Below are 21,131 nucleotides of genomic sequence, written 5' to 3'. Positions count from 1 at the left end.
AATTAATAAAGTCTTACTAACTTTTGAACACCAATGAAAATTTATAGAGTTAAAAATTTATTTTAACCCATTTATTATGCAGTAGTTATGACTCAGCATTGCTTTCCCTGGAGGGGGGATTTCTCTCTTGCTATGCCATAAACCCCACCCTTGCTATAAATGAGTAGATTAATAATTGTCTCCTGTGAAAACATGTTATGGGTGACGGGAACAAATTTTTGGAGAGGCAGGTGTTTAATGTGCCAGAAGGGAGTTACAGGATCATGCATGATTAACCTTTTCCAGGTGAGATATTTTTGGGAGGGATATTTAGGAATGTAAATATATTTAGCAAAAGTATTGACTCAATGTTTGAAGTGTAAACTGCATATGGCATGAAAATTTACATTAAGTATATTGGTTGCTGCGTAATTAGAGGGAAGTAAGAAGACAAAAATATTGACTACTGCCAGGTACATACGGGAGACATTTGAGATGGACGGTGACGAACTGGAAGTTGTGAAGGACTTCAACCGGCTCGGACCAATGATCACTCAAGATGCAACGATTAGAGATAACTTGGCACACACGTAGTGAGATGCTATAAAGATTTATTCAGTAAAGGAGAGTACATACAATAGACGTTTCGGTCAAAATTAGACCTTCATCAATGTACCTCTCTTAGAGCATTTTAAGCTTATGGGTCACAAAAGGGTTAAGCCCCACTCCTAGTAGAGAGTCAATTGAGAATTGGCCAAATCCGGCATAAGTGGAAGATAGGATGGACACGGTATCCACCGCTCGTCCAGTGTGTGGAGCGGTGGATACCGCGTCCATCCTATCTTCCACTTGTGCTCTAAAAGAGGTAGATTGATGAAGGTCTAATTTTGACCGAAACGTCTATTGTATGTACTCTCCTTTACTGATTAAATCTTTATTGCATCTCACTACGTGTGTGCCAAGTTATCTCTAATATTATATGGTTTGGGCACCTACTTGAACACCACAACCAATAGTTGTGCCTACGGCTGTATTTATCAAGATGCAGCGATGACACCGGAAATCAATAGGAGAATATCTATGGGCCAATCAACAATGGAGTCACTGGACAAGGTCTTCACATCGAGGAACATTTCACTGATGACGAAGACAAGGCTCGTACATAGTCCGGTATTTTCTGTAGTAACATATGGATGTGAAACCTGGACGATAAAGAAACAAGAGAGAAGAAGAATTAATGCCTTTGAAATCTGGTGCTGGAGGAGGAGGTTTTCAATACCATGGATGGCAAGAAGAACAAACAAATCAATTTTGGAACAAATCAAGTCAGACGTGTCACTCGAAACAAGGATCATCAAGCTATGACTTGCCTACTTTGGACGCATTATATGAAGAGAGCAATCAATGGAGAAGGACATCATGGTCAGAAGAATAGAAGGAACAAGGCAAAGAGGAAGACCAGCAACCGGATGGCTTAATAGTATCAAGATAATGGCAGAGAAGACTCTGGTGGACCTGTCTAGGCTTGTACAAGATCGATCTTCCCACAGAGCATCCATCCATCAAGGCACCCATGGCTCGAGATCAAGCTGAAGGCCGTTAATAGTAATACTAATGGGATTTCTTGTGTGCGGTACTCTGCTTAACCCTGGGAGAGACTGGTCAGGATCTGCCTGGATGTTGCTTTGGAAAATTATCAGCTATTGATGACAGATCAATTTGGTGTCAACCACCATTCCACATGTTCACGTAGATGGAGCTTGACGTAGAGATTGAAGTAGAAAGCACTGTAGTTGTTGATCATTTTCATACTTCTAGTGTCTCTAAATGGGAGTTTTATTGAAGTCATTCACTTCTCAACCACATCACTATCACCTGGGCTCTTCTGTTGGTTTCAGAGTTTTCACTTGCTCGAGTTTCATCTTTTGTTTCTCATTTTCACAGGGACGGAGTAGCAAAACTCAACATTTACTTTGAAGAAATGAACTACAAAACCATCCAGGAATCTGCTACAATTAATGTAAGTTGATAGAAAATACAAAACAAAAAATAAAAATAAAAAATCAAGGCACACCACATACGTTCTGAGGTATAAAGGAGCATTGTTTTTCAGACATAAAAAAGGAGCCTTTACGGCAGCAGATGGAGGCTGTGCACCTCCATAGGTAATAAAGTCGCACAGGCTCTGTAAATATATATAAGCATTAAGAATAAAAATAAATACTTTAAAGTATCTTAATGTGTGAAGTTTATATTAGGTAGAGAGAGATAGCAGATAATTTCAGAAAAATAGTGGTATGAAAAAAGTACTGTAAGTAGTACAGTGCTGGAATTGGGGTCACTACTTTATGGTTTTACAGTGTAAATTCTTGCTACCCACCTGCCCCCATTTTCTTGTGGTCTATGTCAGGCTTTGTAAGTAGTCTGGCATGCTCCCATGTTTTGTATTCCTGGGCCTTTATAGACTCCCAAGACTCACACACGTGTCTCGGTATGGCTCGACGACTTGCTAGTAACTCAGTTGTCTGTACACAGTTCCAGTCCACAGTCATCAGGATGTCTGCTGTCTGTGGTTCCATGAGTTACTTGTGTGTGGTTTCCAGTGACCCTGCTACCTGTCAGTGGAGGACCTCACCTGCTTGTCTGTGGTTTCCAGTAACTGCAATCTGCCTGGAGTCTTGAGAAACTCTAGAATCTGCTTCCCATGTGCTAAACCCAACTGCTGCACCGGCGGCTGTGGCTCATGTACCCACCCAGACTTTGGGCTTAGAGGATCCATCTTACCATGTGAGCCTGCTACATGTGTCACAATTCCAACTTTTCAAAATTGTTTTTAATGAGAATCATGTAAAAAAATGTTTTGCCATAAACACTTCCCTTTGTCATTGACCTCACCTTGGTCCTAGGCCATGCCCTTTTGTATGTTCTGAGTTTGTGTATGGGTGTTGGGGGCCACAATTATATCTTTGGTTGAAGGCTGATTTGCAAGAACTTCGTACGGCACCCAGGAAACTTGCCAACTATTCCGGGAATTCGGGAGACTCACGAAAAAAAAGGAGAAGTCTCCCCTACTTCCGGGAAAGTTAAATTAAAGACACGGACTGTTTACATGCAATAAACAATGAAAGGTAGTTTCCAAATGTGATTCTGCTCACTCCTGCTCCATCACTTTACAAACAATGTTTAATAAAGCAGAAAATAAAACCAACAGAATGGATGCAGAATAGATGATAATGGCCCCAATCCCAAACTTTTAAGGGGTGCCCCCAATTTACAAATATAAAATACAGTTTATTGGGCGCCTTCAAGAACCAGAGATCAAGTGGACCTTCTGTGCGACCTAGAACAATGGCAAAAAATTCTCCTGTTGATACCTGGGAACTATCAACAAGCAGTCTAGATGTCACTGATGAATCGAATTATTTTTGGCCATCCTCTCTACGTAGAAATGCTCCATTATAGACTCACGTCGGCCTAATACCCTAATTTATCTTATTACGTCTTGCAGCAAAGGTCATGAATTTATGACCATTGCAGACCTCATTGGTGTTTCCCATTAGAACCATTGGTTTTATTTGGACCATTCATCTAGGCAGTGGACTGAATATCCCCAGGGTTCTAATTTGTAGCAAAGGAGTTTCCCATTAATTGACAAAGTTAATTCTTAATGCAGATACATCGTTGTCACTAACAGCCATTCAGGCTTTAATTGGATCATGGATAGCCATGCAAGCGTCCAGCTACTAGATAAAAGGTTTCTATAAGTCATTTACCGAGAGAGGTGCGTAGTGGAAATAGAGTAGGTGGAAGGACTTCAGAAGTCATGAAGCCGAGGCGGTGGGTGATGGAAAGTAGAGTCATTGATGGCTCCTTTTAATAATTCGAGAACAGATAAATATTAATGATGGAACCTTCCATTCTGCCCTGTATGATCATTTTCATATACATTAAATGATCTTCAAGACCCACAGTCAACTTTTCAAAGGACCATTTACGTATTTAGTGCAATTGTGCCTATAAGTTCAATATAACAGGATATCAGTACAATGACCTTTAAAGGGGTATAGAGTGAAATACCATTATACGGAATCCATATTTGCTTTACGTGGTGGGTAATTGGCCTGCCATCAAATGTTAGTAAAAGTCCCATGTCCCCCATGTAAGCTTTTCATTAGGCTGTGAAAAATACAATTTTGTTAGTATTTTTATTTGTGTTAGTCGCTTATATAGCGCTATCATATTCTGCAGCGCTCTACAGAACTCACCCTCACTGTCTCCATCGGGGCTCACAATCTAAATTCCCTATCGGTATGTCATTGGAGTGTGGGAGGAAACCGGAGAACCAGGTGGAAACCCACACAAACATGGGGAGAACATACAAACTCAATGTGTTAAGGTACCGTCACATTAAGCGATGCTGCAGCGATATAGACAACGATGCCGATCGCTGCAGCGTCGCTGTTTCGTCGTTGTGTGGTCGCTGGAGAGCTGTCACACAGACAGCTCTCCAGCGACCAACGATGCCGAAGTCCCCGGGTAACCAGGGTAAACATCGGGTTACTAAGCGCAGGGCCGCGCTTAGTAACCCGATGTTTACCCTGGTTACCAGTGTAAATGTAAAAAAAAAAAAAACACCACATGCTTACATTCCGGTGTCTGTCGCGTCCCCCAGCGTCCGCTTCCCTGCACTGTGTAAGCGCCGGCCGGCCGTAAAGCAGAGCACAGCGGTGACGTCACCGCTGTGCTCTGCTTTACGGCCGGCCGGCGCTGACACAGTGCAGGGAAGCGGACGCCAGGGGACGCGACAGACACTGGAATTTAAGCATGTGGTGTTTGTTTTTTTTTACATTTACACTGGTAACCAGGGTAAACATTGGGTTACTAAGCGCGGCCCTGCGCTTAGTAACCCGATGTTTACCCTGGTTACCAGTGAAGACATCGCTGAATCCGCGTCACACACGCTGATTCAGTGATGTCAGCGGGTGATCCAGCGACGAAATAAGGTGCTGGCCTTCTAGCTCTGACCAACGATGTCACAGCAGGATCCTGATCGTTGCTGCGTGTCAAACAACGATATCGCTATCCAGGACGCTGCAACGTCACGGATCGCTAGCGATATCGTTGTTAAGTTGTTCAGTGTGAAGGTACCTTTAGGCTCACCAGGTGAGGTGGATCTTCAAAGCCCAAGGTTTGGGTGGGTACACGGACCATGCATGTCAGGTCAGCAGGCAATTGAGATACACGGGAAACATGTAGCAGAGGTCCTGGAAGACCAGGAACAGTTAGAACAGGTCCTGGAAGACCGAGAACATGTAGCAGAGGTCCTAGAAGACCGGGAACGAGTAACAGAGGTCTTAAAAGACCAGGAATATGTAGTAAAGGTCCTGGAATACCAGCAACACGTAGCAGAGGTCCTAGAAGACCAGGAACATGTAGCAGAGGTCCTAGAAGACTGGGAACACATAGCAGAGGTCCTGGAAGACCGGGAACATGTAGCAGAGGTCCTGGAAGACCGGGAACAGGCTCAGGCTGCATGCATACAGGACTCAGAAACAATAAAAGTCTTAATACAAGACAGAGATGTGTGTCTTGGTAGGCCCTATATAGGCTTAGGTAGACAAAATGGGAGCATGCCGGGCCACCAGCAAAGTCTGTCATGGAGCATCAGAGAACTTAGTCGGCCAGGGTTAAGGGAGCACATCTTGGACTCGGGACAAGTGTGTAACACAACGCAGATATTGTCCTTGATGAAGTTTGGACCCCAAACCCTGTAGCATTAGTACTAACCACTGAGCCACCATGCAGCAACCATTCTATTATTATTGGGGACATGTTCGGGACCAGTTTTGTATTTCTTATTGACTAATGTTATGTCATGAATATTTTACATTAACCTTATTCTCATCTGACAAACTATTACAACATAAGAATTTGCGTTTTTCTGCATCCTGCTAATGAAAAACAGAATAAAATGTCATAAAAGTTGCGCCAAAAGGTTCCAATAACAATTACAAGTCATCCGGCAAGAAAACAAGTCCTGACAAAGTTCCAATCAAGAATTTTTATTTTTTTTCATTGCAGCACAAAAATAAATTATTACATATACTGGTTTTATTGCGAAAAAGTAAAAAATATAAGACTATATACATTTAATGTTACATATTAGTTCTGACCTTGAAAAAACAAAGTTGGGTTATTTATAACATATATTGAAGATCATAGAAACAAATTCCAACTCGCAATGACAGAATTGCTGTGAGTTTAATTTTTGCCCTCCAAACACATCCCACCGAAAAAAATAAAATTAATAAAGGTTATATAATACAACATACATATCCTAATATAGTGATATTAAAACAACAGACAAAAGGAAAAAGTTGTGTAATAGCCATGAGTACTTAGTAATGTATGTTATGGGTAATGTGTTGTCCTTACAGTTTCTGAGGATGAATATTTTGGAGACATGACAATGTAAACACGTCAGTAAATTTGCATTCTGTAACACAAGATTAAGGAGAATAATTAGGGAAGTGCACGGCTGGATGGGTCATAAAGAACATTGGGAGGAGGCGAGGTGGAGCTGAGTCTGGAAGAATAAGGCCATTATTATTTGCATATGGATGTGGTATAACCTGTCCTCCCTGAAATGACTGTCTGTAACTTATTATCCAGGCATGGATGTGCTGCTGAGTCCCACACCCATCTCTCCCCCGCAGTTCTTCCTACTTACATGGCCTGCAATACTAAGCCTTTGTCAGTTAGTACAGTGGCATGTAAAATTTTGGGCATCCCTGGTCAAAAAGTCGAAGATGAAATTATCTCTAAAAGGTCTACAGTTAAAGATATATATATACATTTTCATCTTTCACCTTTTAAAAATTACAAAAAGGAAAATGGGCTGATGCAAAAGTTTGGGCAGCCTGCATGGCTAGTAACTAGTAGCATCCCCTTTTGAAAGTATCACAGTTTGTAAACGCTTTTTGGAGCCAGGCTAGAGGCTTTCAATTCTTATTTGAGGGATTTTCATCCATTCTTCCTTGGAGCATTCTTCCAGTTCTGTAAGATTCCTGGGCCGTCTTGCATCCTCTGCTATTTTGAGGTCTAGCCTCAGATTTTCAATGGTGTTCAGATCAGGGGACTGTGAGGGCCATTGGAAAACCTTCAGCCTTTTGAGGTCGTTTATTGTGCATTTTGACGTGTGTTTAGGATCATGATCCATTTGTAGAAGCCATCATCTTTTCATCTTCAGCTTTTTTACAGATGGTGTTATGTATGAATAAGAATTTGTTGAAATTTAATTGAATCCATTCTTCCCTCTACTCGTGAAATATTGCCCGTGCCATTGGCTGCAACACAACCTCAAAGCATGATTGATCCATCCCCATGATTAATGGTTGTCAAGATGTTCTTTTCCTGAAATTCTGTTACCTTTTTTCTCCACACATACCTTTGATCATTGTGGCCAAAGAGTTCCATTTCAACCTCCACAGGACTTCTTTCCAACATGCATCAGGCTTGTTTAGATGTTCTTTTGCAAACTTCTGATGAATTTTATGGTGTGGACGTAGGAGAGGTTTTCTTCTGATGACTCTTACATAAAGGCCATACTTGTGCAGGTGTCTCTGGACAGTAGAACACTGTACCGCAACCCCAGAGTCTGCTAAATCTTTCTTAAGGTCTTTTGCAGTCAAGTGGTGGTTCTGATTTGCCTCTCTAGCAATCCTACGAGCAGCTTTCACTGAAATTTTGCTTGGTCTTCCAGACCTTATCTTGACCTCCACTGATCCTGGTAAATGCCATTTCTTAATTAAATTAAACTAAGTTAAGGACAACTTGAAAGTTATCTGAGCACACAAATCTCCAAGGGAGCCCAAGCGTTTGCATCAACCCATTTTCCTTTTTGTAATTTTTAAAATGTAAAAGATGAATATATACTGTATATTTTATTTTTTGGCATAAAATACAAAGAAATGTGTCTTTAACTTTATTTACATAAATTATTTCATCTTCAACTTGTTAAACTGTTCACAATAACAGTAATTTTTACCAGGTGAGTCCAGACTGTTATATGCCACATGTATCAGTTTAATCACTTGCCTTGTAGAATATATAATTATGGCCATATTTTCTGTCATCCAACCTATCCAAAACATCAGAAGATTCGCAACAAAGCACACCGGAATACTAAGCTATTATAGAAGACAAAGGAATAAATATTTACTAGGGTCTTAAAGAAATTATAATCCAAAAAGTTGCATCTGAATTGGAAATCTAAGACAACAGGCCTGGATTATAGGGAGAGTATAGAGGGAAGACACAAGTTCTGGAGGCCTCCAGTACCCTGGAGAACTAGGTCACCCTTACCACCTTACCTGATGGCTCTTACCACCTTACCTGATGGCTCTTACCACCATACCTGATGGCTCTTACCACCTTACCTGATGGCTCTTACCACCTTACCTGATGGCTCTTACCACCTTACCTGATGGCTCTTACCACCTTACCTGATGGCTTTTACCACCTTACCTGATGGCTTTTACCACCTTACCTGATGGCTCTTACCACCTTACCTGATGGCTCTTACCACCTTACCTGATGGCTCTTACCACCTTACCTGATGGCTCTTACCACCTTACCTGATGGCTTTTACCACCTTACCTGATGGCTCTTACCACCTTACCTGATGGCTCTTACCACCTTACCTGATGGCTCTTACCACCTTACCTGATGGCTCTTACCACCTTACCTGATGGCTCTTACCACCTTACCTGATGGCTCTTACCACCTTACCTGATGGCTCTTACCACCTTACCCGATGGCTCTTACCACCTTACCCGATGACTCTTACCACCTTACCCGATGGCTCTTACCACCTTACCCGATGGCTCTTACCACCTTACCCGATGGCTCTTACCACCTTACATGATGGCTCTTACCACCTTACCTGATGGCTCTTACCACCTTACCTGATGTCTCTTACCACCTTACCCGATGGCTCTTACCACCTTACATGATGGCTCTTACCACCTTACCTGATGGCTCTTACCACCTTACCTGATGGCTCTTACCACCTTTCCTGATGGCTCTTACCACCTTACCTGATGGCTCTTACCACCTTACCTGATGGCTCTTACCACCTTACCTGATGGCTCTTACCACCTTACCTGATGGCTCTTACCACCTTACCTGATGGCTCTTACCACCTTACCTGATGGCTCTTACCACCTTACCTGATGGCTCTTACCACCTTTCCTGATGGCTCTTACCACCTTACCTGATGGCTCTTACCACCTTATTTGATTTCTCGTTTTCCCCATACCATACCATACACCATCCTGCCCAGAAGAGTTTTCCAGTCCAAAAACATAACGAACATTTTTTCCTCATGGACATACTTGTCAACTTTTCAAAATTATTTTCCAGAATATGGGATTTGTGCTTTTTTTTTGCATAACCATACCCCATCTGAATGCTGATCTGCGCTCCCTGAATGTGCACCTGGACGCTAGGACTCAGTATCACGGCAAATAAATCACTGAGGGAGCGCCGGTTTATGGGAGATTCTCAGGTTGTTATTTCCTTTTTCTTAGCTCTAATTGTGGACATGTTGAGACGAGGCCTTTCTAGGGTTATCCCCAATTATGGGCAATGGACATGAGAATCTCTTTTTCATGAGTCTTCAGCAGCTCCATGGTCTGTCTAATGGACGTTGGGTTCTGTTCTCATTTTTCAGGAATTCAGACTTGAACCCCCAAAGAAGCTATAAAGTGCAATGAGACAAGCGGAATTCAAATGACCTCCGTTTGCAATTTTTTCTAATGGTGTCTTGTCATTTCCAATGGGCAAAAGAGCATAGTCTATGAAAGGGCCAAAATGCAATATGAATGGTGCCTGGATCCTAAACAGGTGCATGGTAAACCCTTTTAATGTCCGGGAAACAACAACATTTTCCTGACGATAAGATTGTGAGTTCTTAGCTTTATCTCATTGATCTTGTGCAGCCGGTTTGTGGTCTGCACTCAGGTTCTCCTCTTTACTGAACATCTCTGCAACCACAAGATGCAGAGAGCTTTCATGTGTGGATCGTATCTGGTGATGACCTCGCTATCTGCATGTGACGAGGATTTCCGGCTGTGATAGACTGAGCGATAAAGAATGAAATAACACTGTCAGAAAGCAAGTCTATGCATAGTAATGAAAATCCTCCAGTCTGATACTGTAAAAGGGCCCCACGACAAATGGGAATTGAGTTGAGAGTCGGACATCAAATAGGTCCAAGGCTCCTAGTGGTTCATGAAGACCTTTACACGCTGCCATAAATACATATCACATTTGTACAAGTATGTGTATGATAGGCACCCTCTTTTGGTGCTTGCTCATGCTCCTATTTCCCCATGCCTTCACATGAGAGCCAACTGGTTGCCTATTAGTTCTCACTCAGTTTCCATACGAGAGATAGTCAACAGGAAACATTAATACGAGACACACTCTCTAGACAGTACTGTACAGTGTTAGAGATGGGCAGCCTCGGCATTTGCTCAAAATTCATCATTTGTTCCTTCTGAAGGGGGCACCATAATTTTCCTGTCTTGTGACCATTATATTCATCTAATAGGTATTTTGCCTAGCTGTTATATTCCATTTTACTTTTTCAGGTGGTATGGCAGTATGCAGTTGGGCATTGTGTGGCGCTGCTACTTAGACATTTTGTTTGCGTTTTATAGGATTTTCATTTAGCCAACTGTATTGAAGTGGTATTTGTCTTCGGTATTGTATGACAGCATTTACCAACCTTGAGTTTAATTCTTGAGTTTCATGGACCCTAAGGTACAGCAAAGTACCAACAGGGGTTCAGTGCCACAATTGGACTTACTGGACTAGCAAAGAAGCCTGGCATCAGGAAATTGTGTGCTACATTCCGTACAATATCCAGACCCTGTAGGCATCAGGACCTGTGTCCTTTTTTTATTTTATTTGGGGATTGATTAAAGGGGACCTTTCAGCAGGTTTTTAGACCCCAAATTAACGTCGACACAGTAAAGTACCTATAATGATAATTACTTCCAAACCTTTTTATTATAAGTCTCTGTCTCTAGTTTTTTGTGATCCATTGGCAAATTCTTAGGTAAGGGCATGGCTCCATATTTCTCTTGCCGGAGTTGGTTTTTGGCAGTGATTGACAGGTCACTTTTCTCTGTGACCTGCTTCTCCGGGTCGACATCTTACACAGGCAATTTTATTCCTGAGACTCGGGGGCAGTAATGTCCCGATGACTTGAGTGATGGACTATCTATCTGCACAAGTCGCCCAAGGAGTTGTGATTGTGACGCCTGCATGAAATGTCAGTCTCTAAGACCTGCTCCTCCTCCTGAGATCTTGTGCAGGCAATAATATTATTCCCGCAGGCAGCACATGCGTAGATTGGTAGTCCAGCACTCGCAAAGTGATCTGGATGTCACTATGACTGCACCTGCGTGAGATGTCAACCAACTGAGCAGGTCATAGAAAAGAGTGGCCTGTCAATCACTGGCAGGAGGCCGGAGCTGGGAGGAAGAACGGGAATTATTAGACAATGGAGGCATGGATTTATAAAATACAGATATGGAAGTAATCATTGTAGGTAGTTTACTGTGATGGTGTTACTTTGGGGTCTAAAAACTTACTGACAAGTTCCCTTTAATTTGGAGGTCTGATTTAAAAGTCGGGCTTGGGATTTGAGTTAGGGGTCTGACATAGAGCTCTGATCTGGGAATCTGATTAGGGGTCTGGTCTGGGGTCTGAATTGATTTACATGTCTAGTCTGGGGTTCTAGGTTGCCTGCAACATTAGGGCAAACCTGGTCCCGGAGGTTGACTTTCTATACCTGTAAAACACCAGGCAATTGCCTAGTTTGCCTGCATAAAAAAATAAAAACCTGCTCACGTAGCTGCAGAATAATTTTAGAGGGTAAAAATTATAGAAAAAAAAATAAAATGACTTGGGAGGAAAAAAAGTTTCATTTTCTAGTTTACATAAAAACTTGTTTAAAATTCTGTTAATGATTATCAGTGAGTTCATAGAGGAACTGTCACATTACGGAGGAAGGTTAGAGGAAGCAAGTCCTTTTGCAGATCTGAAACCTGTCGAGTCAACATGACAAAGACGTCTCTTAATATAGACGTATATGTCATATGAACGTTTTATTGCTACTTGACCTATAAATCTCAACTTTTTGCCGGAGGCCGATCAAACTGGGTGTGTTCACCCTGAAAGACCTGATCACTGATTAGTCTGTTCCTTTGGAAGGAGGAATAAGAATTTGGTTGCCCTTTTGTGTCACGTCTTCGAATATTATATTAGGTAATTGGTGAGTTTGATTGCTCCTGAATGTGACAAATAATGATCATGAAAGAGGTTCTCCAGGATTTACGTAACCATTGATGATGTATTCTTGTACTGTGGACTTGCAGGACTTGATCGGCATGAAAGACAATCGTGGTCCTTCATTGATGACCCGAGCACATCAGCTCATCCATGTGGTTGACTTTACCTGATACTTTATTATGGGGGGAGATGTCAATGATTTTCCAAATTTTCCAAGTATGTGTCTTTGGTCTGCTGGTCTTCATGATACGTTATGAGTTGGTGGCATTCAATAACTCTTATACTTGTGATAACTCGTATAAATCCACTTGAGATTTGTTACCATTGCTCCATTACCAATACTGAAACAATAACGATTTCCATCTTTCTTTCTTCTCAGATGGTGATGCTTTTATCCTTGCTGGGAAGCCAATGGAGTCTTTGGTTTGGTTCCTCAGTCCTTTCAGTGGTGGAGATGGTAGAGTTGGTCTTTGATGTCATCGCCATCAGTGCGATGATCCTCGCTGCTCGTTACCTCAGCAAAACAAACAAGTCCGTGGAAGAGACAGGAGGAGAACCAACACCCGACCCCTCCTACGGAGATGGGGAACACCAAATCCCTCAGAATCTGAGCAACGTACCCTCACACAGTCAAATGAGAGTCGTAGCCGACATCACTCCTCCTCCGGCGTATGATAGTCTCGACTTGAGATCCGTGGGTGGAGGATCCTCTCGTAATTCCAGTCTTCGTAGTCATGTTTCGTACCGTCCAGAAGCTCCATGGAGGGATGAATAAGAAGAGCAGAAAGAGGGAGTCCAAATAGAATCGAATCAGTATATAAAGGAGCAGGGTAATGGGGTAATAGATGAAATAGGACATGGAAATTTATAGTGACGATGACCTAACTTCTATAACTTGACGTAATTCTTGTTTGAGGTCATCAAAGTCACCAAAACAAGTTAAAATGTCGATTTCCTGACACTAAAATGTTTTGATTTAAAAGGTAATAAAAAAAGTGACTTTTACATTTATAAGTAGAACTACAAGAAAATTTACTACAATATCACCCCCCCAAAAAAGGTAAATCATGCTAGCAAATGTTATTTAAAGGGGTTGTCTGCTACTTTTTTTATGATAAAAACAAAACAGAATAAAAAGTCCCGTACCTGACCCTTGACATTCCACCGCTCCATTGATTGATTCCCCTTCCGGTATACTGATTTTTTTCTTCCCAGCTGGGAGATTTCTCATGAACACTGCAGCCAAATGTTGGCCACTGATTGGCTGCAGCGTTAACATTCTGTCCGAGTCAGGAGAAATAATCACAAACTATTTCTTTTCTGGCTCAGAGAGAATATGGAGGCTGCAGACTATCAGCGGTCGCTTATTGGCAGCAGAAGTCACATGACATCACCAACCGGAAGCAGAAGCCAGGAGACTGGCGGGGAACACAGTCAGCAGTGCGGCAGAATGGCTCCAGTAAGTCAGCATCCCTGCTTTTTTAATACTCCCATAAGCCCACTTTTATTATAAAAAATGTATTGAGAAAAACCCTATAATGATGAAATAACTCAAAAGCTTGTCCTAATTTGGTTAAACTTTAAACTTTTATTTTTTTTTAATCAATGCTACATAAGAATACAGATAACTTGGAAAAATAACGTAAAAGTGTCATCTTTCTCACCTTCTAGCAATCAATTTATTCTTTCCCTCTTTGCAAGTTCTATGCTGAAAACTTCTGAGTCTTTAAATAAATTAGTGAAGTAGAGTAAAAAAGTAAATGGAATGAGGAGGGGGATGCGGCTGCAGTTTTCCTCTCTCTGTGTCAATGAGGCTGCATGCTGTGAGAGGGGAGGAGGAACAGAAGCAGGGAGACATCTGATTGGATCAGAGCATAACATGCTGTGAGAGGGGAGGAGGAGCAGAAATGGGGAGACATCTGATTGGATCAGAGCATAACATGTTGTCAAAGGGGAGGAGGAGCAGAAGCGGGGAGACATCTGATTGGATCAGAGCATAACATGCTGTGAAAGGGGAGGAGGAGCAGAAATGGGGAGACATCTGATTGGATCAGAGCATAACATGCTGTGAAAGGGGAGGAGGAGCAGAAATGGGGAGACATCTGATTGGATCAGAGCATAACATGCTGTGAAAGGGGAGGAGGAGCAGAAATGGGGAGACATCTGATTGGATCAGAGCATAACATGCTGTGAAAGGGGAGGAGTAGCAGAAATGGGGAGACATCTCATTGGATCAGAGCATAACATGCTCTGAGAGGGGAGGAGGAGCAGAAATGGGGAGACATCTGATTGGATCAGAGCATAACATGCTGTGAAAGGGGAGGAACAGAAGTGGGAAGACATCTGATTGGATCAGAGCATTACATGCTGTGAAAGGGGAGGAGCAGAAATGGGGAGACATCTGATTGGATCAGAGCATCGCATACTGTGAAAGGGGAGGAGCAGAAGTGGGGAGACATCTGATTGGATCAGAGCCTAACATGCTGTGAAAGGGGAGGAGCAGAAGTGGGAAGACATCTGATTGGATCAGAGCATTACATGCTGTGAAAGGGGAGGAGCAGAAGAGGGGACACGTGATTGGATCAGAGCATAACATGCTGTGACGGGAGGAGCAGAAATGGGGAGAAATCTGATTGGATCAGAGCATAACATGCTGTGAGAGGAGAGGAGGAGCAGAAGAGGGGACACATCTGATTGGATCAGAGAATGTCTTACTGTGGAAAGAGAAGGAGGAGCAGAACAGGGGAGCATTATTTGATTGGATCAGAGAGAGGATCACATGCTTTGAGAGTGGAGGAGAGCAGGACAAGGGAGGCATCTGATTGGATCAGAGAGAGGGTCACATGCTTTGAGAGTGGAGGAGAGCAGGACAAGGGAGGCATCTGATTGGATCAGAGAATCGCATGCTTATAGAGGGGGGAGGAAGAGCACAAGTAGAGAAACATCTGATTGGCTCAAAGTACTGAGCACAGCATTAACATTACACCGGGAAGATCCCATCAACAAAACAGTATTTTTTTGCTTTTTAATAAGCATTTTCAAATAGCAGAGGCGTGGGAAACGGGAAAGGGAATTTGATTGCAGAGACAGGAAGAAAGAACAATGTGGTCAAGAAGAAGTTTCCTGAACTTAATCCATAAAAGAAAAAGCAGGAAAAACGTAACCTAGCTGCTTTATGTACACTGGACCATTTACATGTCTGATTAATACATGACAAAAGGCATTTTTAAAAAAACTCATAAAATCCACTTAATAAAAAAATCAATCGTAAAAATCCATTCCTTAGTTATACGTATTCTGATAATTTATATTACTAAATTAACATTAATCAAGATATGAAGGAATCTATCACTGGAATTGTTCCATCATTGAATAAAAATGTCAATTACATATTTTACACATTCAGAGTTATAATAATATGTAACATAATACTGCCACTTAATGCCCAAATAATACCACCACCATATAATTTTTCAAAGCTTACTGATATACTGTACCCGCATAATACCAGCATGTAGTGTCACTGCCATTCGGTATCCAAATAACACCACCATACAATTAACATTGGCATCCAAGTATAAAAGAAAAATGACTATAGTGCATTGGAATTGTTTTTCCAGATCAATATCTTACGGTATTTTGCACGGGCCGACAATGGACAGTAGGAATCAGCACATCCTGCCCCATCACCTTATCAATGGAGATAGACTTTAAATCCTTCATCCAGAAAGCCCCCAATTAATAATGCCATCTAATGCCCAAATAATACTGCCATTCAGTGCATACATAATATCAAAATACACAGCTCTGGATCAATAGTGGATTTTAGGGTTGTTATAAATCTAGGATGGTCATAAGGTGGTGTTAGTGTCAATGTACTTGTTTATTGAGGAAAATAAGTGATAGGAAACCTTACAAATGCTCTCTCCTGTGTAAGCCCTTTCAGCCAATCAGCAGATCTGGGAGTGGTCATATGACACACCCGTCTTTAGCTCCGCCTCTATAAACCCTGATTTATATGGTCACAGGACTGGGACTTCAGCCCCCTTCCAGATGATTAAAGGGTCATTTGGAAAAAAAAAAAAAATTCCGAGTTTATTGAGCATTGTTCACATGCGCTAATAGAAGCAGAACCGATCCCGATTGTATCATCCCTTTAAATCAATGATTGATATTCGTTTGTATTGATGATACTTTTCCGTTTGATGAGTGTAATTTTTATTTTTAATGATTCTGAAATAAGCGAGAATTTAATGTTATATCCGCTCATGTTCTTGTATCCAGATTAGTAAACTCGTTCCAAAACAATACATGTGGGGCTGATTGTAATAACACTGAGGTTCTTGACCCTGTATGTGCTGAAGAACAGGGGACGGGAAGAGGGGGGTGGAGGTTTCCTTTGTAATCAAGTATCATTTCCTCCTCTTTCATCCGATTTGCAAATAAACAGTAATTTAACCATTTTCTGTACAACGAATATGTATTCACTGAAATAAAACAATAAAAAAAACCAGATTCCTAATTCATGTCTGCAATGAGATGTGTGATCCAAAATGAACGAGATCTCACGGTCAGTCCTTGGCCTAATATTGCAAAATTAGCGAAAATGCGAGTTCTAGACCATCCGTCTATAAACTCTATATTATACATAGGAGGGTCTCTGATCATCAGTCGTGGAAAAGAAGGATCTGGAAGGTTAAGTTTCAACTCTGATTTTTTAGCTCTTTTTAGCCCCTTTTCCTTAATAAAAACACATGCATGCTCAGTGGAAGTGAGCATGCATGTGCATGGGGGGCACAAGGAGAATTAGCATTCAGCCTACAGCTATGGTTTAGGGAGCAGAGAGAAGTTCCCATAACACAGTATGCAGTAAGGAGCGCGCTCTGTCATGGGTGCAGCACAGTTCTCGCTCACAGTTTGGCACTTGTGCTCAGCATTACAATTTGGTAGGATGTTCTTCTTATCTAAAGGGAGACAGACTTAATTAATTTATCAATAGCTGGGACCAGAAACCTCCCTCTAATGAAAAAAGACACTAAAGGCATTAGACTTTGGATAAAAGTCTACCAAACCGGCCAATTTCGGAAGGATCTGCTTGCCATCTAAAGGCCCCGTCTCACACAGCGACGCTGCAGCGATACAGACAACGATGCTGATCGCTGCAGCGTCTCTGTGTGGTCGCTGTGTGGTCGCTGGGGAGCTGTCACACAGACCGCTCTCTCCAGCGACCAACGATCAGGGGAACGACTTCGGCATCGTTGAAACTGTCTTCAACGATGCCGAAGTCCCCCTGCAGCACCCGGGTAAGGCTACGTTCACATTTGCGTTGTGCGCCGCAGCGTCGGCGCCGCAGCGCACAACGCAAACAAAAACGCGGCAAAACGCACGCTAAAACGCTGCGTTTTGCGCCGCATGCGTCCTTTTTGGCCGAAAGTTGGACGCAAAAAAAATGCAACTTGAAGCGTTTCTTGCGTCCAACGCTTGCGGCCATGCGGCGCAAAACGCAGCACAACGCATGTCCATGCGTCCCCATGTTAAATATAGGGGCGCATGACGCATGCGGCGACGCTGCGGCGCCCGACGCTGCGGCGCTGACCGCAAATGTGAACGTAGCCTAACCAGGGTAAACATGGGGTTACTAAGCGCAGGGCCGCGCTTAGTAACCCGATGTTTACCCTGGTTACCAGCGTAAATGTAAAAAAAAACAAACAGTACATACGCACCATCTGTTGCCCGTCAGGTCCCTTGGCGTCTGCTTCCTGCTCTGACTGATCCGGCCGGAAAGTGAGAGCACAGCAGTGACGTCACCGCTGCTCTCTGCTCTCACTGTACGGCGGCACACAGTCAGAGCAGGAAGCAGACGGCAAGGGACCTGACGGGCAACAGATGGTGAGTATGTACTGTTTGTTTTTTTTTACATTTACGCTGGTAACCAGGGTAAACATCGGGTTACTAAGCGCGGCCCTGCACTTAGTAACCCGATGTTTACGCTGGTTACCAGTGAAGACATCGCTGGATCGGTGTCACACACACCGATTCAGCGATGTCAGCGGGGCCTCAACGACCAAAAAAAGGTCCAGGCCATTCCGACACGACCAGCGATCTCGCAGCAGGGGCCTGATCGCTGGTACGTGTCACACATAGCGAGATCGCTACTGAGGTCGCTGTTGCGTCACAAAACTAGTGACTCAGCAGCGATCTCGCTAGCGATCTCGCTATGTGAGACGGGGCCTTAAGACCTCCCAACTTTTGCCAGACACATTACTTCAGGGAAAGAGAAAGATCCAGCCATTGGAATTTCCTTTTGTTGGTTGGGGAGATAAGTGACAGTCGGAGAAGTCTGGAAGCGGCACTCTTATGAAGAACACAAAGTTCTCAGCCAAGCTAAAAGTTCCTGCTTATGGAGAAGTCGCGAGAGGTAGCTTTTGGCCGACAGATTTTTAAATGTGTATGTTGTAAGACTAAGGCTGTCGGCTGAAAGATCGTTCAGCAGATAGACACCATGGTCAACTCTCCCATATACAGTAGAACTATTTCGGCAGCACACTCCTGTGTTCTCTATAAGAAAACTACCGACCAACACAACTATACAATCGTCCATCCGAACCCATCAATATCGGAGGGTTCGTTCGACTTAAGCCTAATGTGCGTGGCCAGGTTAAGCCAATGTCTCCCATTAGCTAAATTTCTGACGCTCAAAGCTCCAGCATAAAGAAATACAAAGATCAGAAGACTGATTTGCTTCAAGACCTTGTGTGCACTTGCTTTTCTTGACCTCCTCTTCAGAAAACCATATTAAATTGTATTCTTTCATGACATAATACTCAAAAGACTTGATAAGTCCCAAAATGATCTATTTGTGAAGATCAAATCTGGTTCTAGCCAAAATTGCACATAAACATTAAATACATAAAAAAAAATGTCCAAAAACGACAAGGTTCAAATCTTGGTACTGCAGTACATCTTCTAGGACTGCAAGAGCCTATGGATCCTCAAACTTGGGTGAACTTGAGATCTTGCTGTCCCTCATGGCTAGGAGATACTATAAACCTCCGGTGGTGATACATGTGGAAACATAGTTGCGCTAAACTAAATATCCTCTAAGAAGAATAATGAACCCTCAATAAAAAAAAAACACTTGTGGGGGAGTAAAACTACAGTATCAGATTTAACCATCTTCACTAAGTGCTGGATTCTCCCATAGGAAGTTGCCTGTGGAGCGCTCTCATGACTCCCCTCTGCTTTCACTTGTCGAATTAAATTATTTGGAAACTTGAGCGCAGGCTCAGTCTGTAACAAATGTCAAAAAGTTGTGCTATAAAAAGACTCATTATCAGTGGAAATCTGACCAATGAATCCACTAATAGATTTGTGGTGCTGTAATCTTGTCTTATATTTAAAGGGGACATCTGCCTAAAATAATCTTCCGATCTCATACTAACTTTTAAAAAATGAAGGTAGAAGCTTTCTTTTGAGTGCCCACGAGTCCTGGAACAGCTCAGACAAATCCAAGATTGGAAAGTTTCACAGAGCAGTAGATATAAGGCAAGGGTGGGGAACCTCCTGCCCACGGTCCATTTATGGCCCGCAATGTTCTTTTGTCTGAGCCTTTAATTGCTCCTGACACTGTGCGCATGCAGCATTCACTACTGAGCACTGCAGAGTGTGCAGTGAAGACTTACGTCCTGATGTGTCCCAGCATCAGGACGTCCTATGTGGGCCCAGTAAGCACATTCTGCACTCCAGTCCCACCAACAAAGGCAACAGCAGAAGACCCAGAATTTCCTGTGATGTATATGCCCCCAGCCCCTTTGTAATGTATATGCCCCGGTGTCTCCTAAGATGTATGAGCCATGGCATGTCCTGTATTGTATATGCCCCAGTGTCTCCTATGATGTATGAGCAATGGCATGTCCTGTAATGTATATGTGTAGCGCCCCCACCGCCGCAGGGCCGAGGGGTACCCGGTACCGGGCCTCTGAGTCTCTGCTCCTAGGGTTGTCACGGCGGCTAGGCCCCGGTCCGTGACCCTGCCGTGGGGCGCACAGTCAATGCTAGGTGTGGATGTTGGTGGTGCAGTTGTGGGGTGCAGGTCGCGGTAAATAACGAGGACACCAGGTTGCAGTCTCTTTACCTCTTTACTGGAGATCTCTGAGTCCTCAGTCCAGAATACGGTTCACCAGGCTGCGCAAGTCCGGCCGGTCCAATGGCACCTCCAGAGTTCACTTCACAGGTGGAAATCGGTGCCTTCCTTCTTAGCGCTATGTGTTGTAGTCCTTCCCTGCTGTGCTTACGGAAAGTACCCCACAACCGTTGTGTCTGTTTCTTAAGTTCCCTCACAACTCGATTAAATGATGTTCTTCTAATCGTCCGTCCCTTCCTGATGTTACAGTTAGAACGGCACCCGTTTGTCGGGTAGGCCTGGAGTTCTTCCGGGACCCTAGAGACGCCCCTCTCCCGCAATTGCCTCCCAAGACTTCATAGGTGATATGTGTTAGACAGCCTGCCTTAAACTGACTGTCCTGCCGCTGTTTAGAGTATTGCTTGAAGATGAATGTTATAATACTCCCTCGGCGTTCCGGCCACCGGTAGTGCGCCTCAGTAGGGTGTTGCTCCGGTCTTACAGCACGACCCCTACTGGAATTCTCCTATCGCTTGATCTCGTTTCTCACTCAGCACAATCTATCTCGCTTCTCGTCCTTTCTTGGGCCCCGCCGCTTCCCGGAGCTGGCGCGGACCCGTTACGTTCTTTCCAATGCCAAGCCTCTGTCAGGATCCCACCCCTGACA

At 43.2% G+C, this 21,131-nt stretch overlaps 1 protein-coding gene across 2 annotated transcripts in view; it reads left to right on the top strand.

Moving 5' to 3' along the window:
• Positions 1-16,877, top strand: part of SCNN1A (sodium channel epithelial 1 subunit alpha) — a 114,751-nt gene extending 97,874 nt beyond the window's left edge. For both annotated transcript variants that reach the window (XM_077258241.1, XM_077258242.1), the window contains exons 12-14: positions 1,924-1,999; positions 12,722-14,336; positions 15,110-16,877. In XM_077258241.1, the coding sequence (XP_077114356.1) occupies positions 1,924-1,999; positions 12,722-13,117 (472 nt within the window). In that variant the 3' untranslated portion in view covers positions 13,118-14,336; positions 15,110-16,877. The remainder of the gene's footprint in view (positions 1-1,923; positions 2,000-12,721; positions 14,337-15,109) is intronic.
• The last annotated feature ends 4,254 nt before the right edge of the window (positions 16,878-21,131 follow it).

This window comes from Ranitomeya variabilis, chromosome 4, assembly GCF_051348905.1.
Source record: "Ranitomeya variabilis isolate aRanVar5 chromosome 4, aRanVar5.hap1, whole genome shotgun sequence".
Taxonomy (NCBI): domain Eukaryota; kingdom Metazoa; phylum Chordata; class Amphibia; order Anura; family Dendrobatidae; genus Ranitomeya; species Ranitomeya variabilis.
This window is presented reverse-complemented; position numbering and strand designations above follow the sequence as displayed.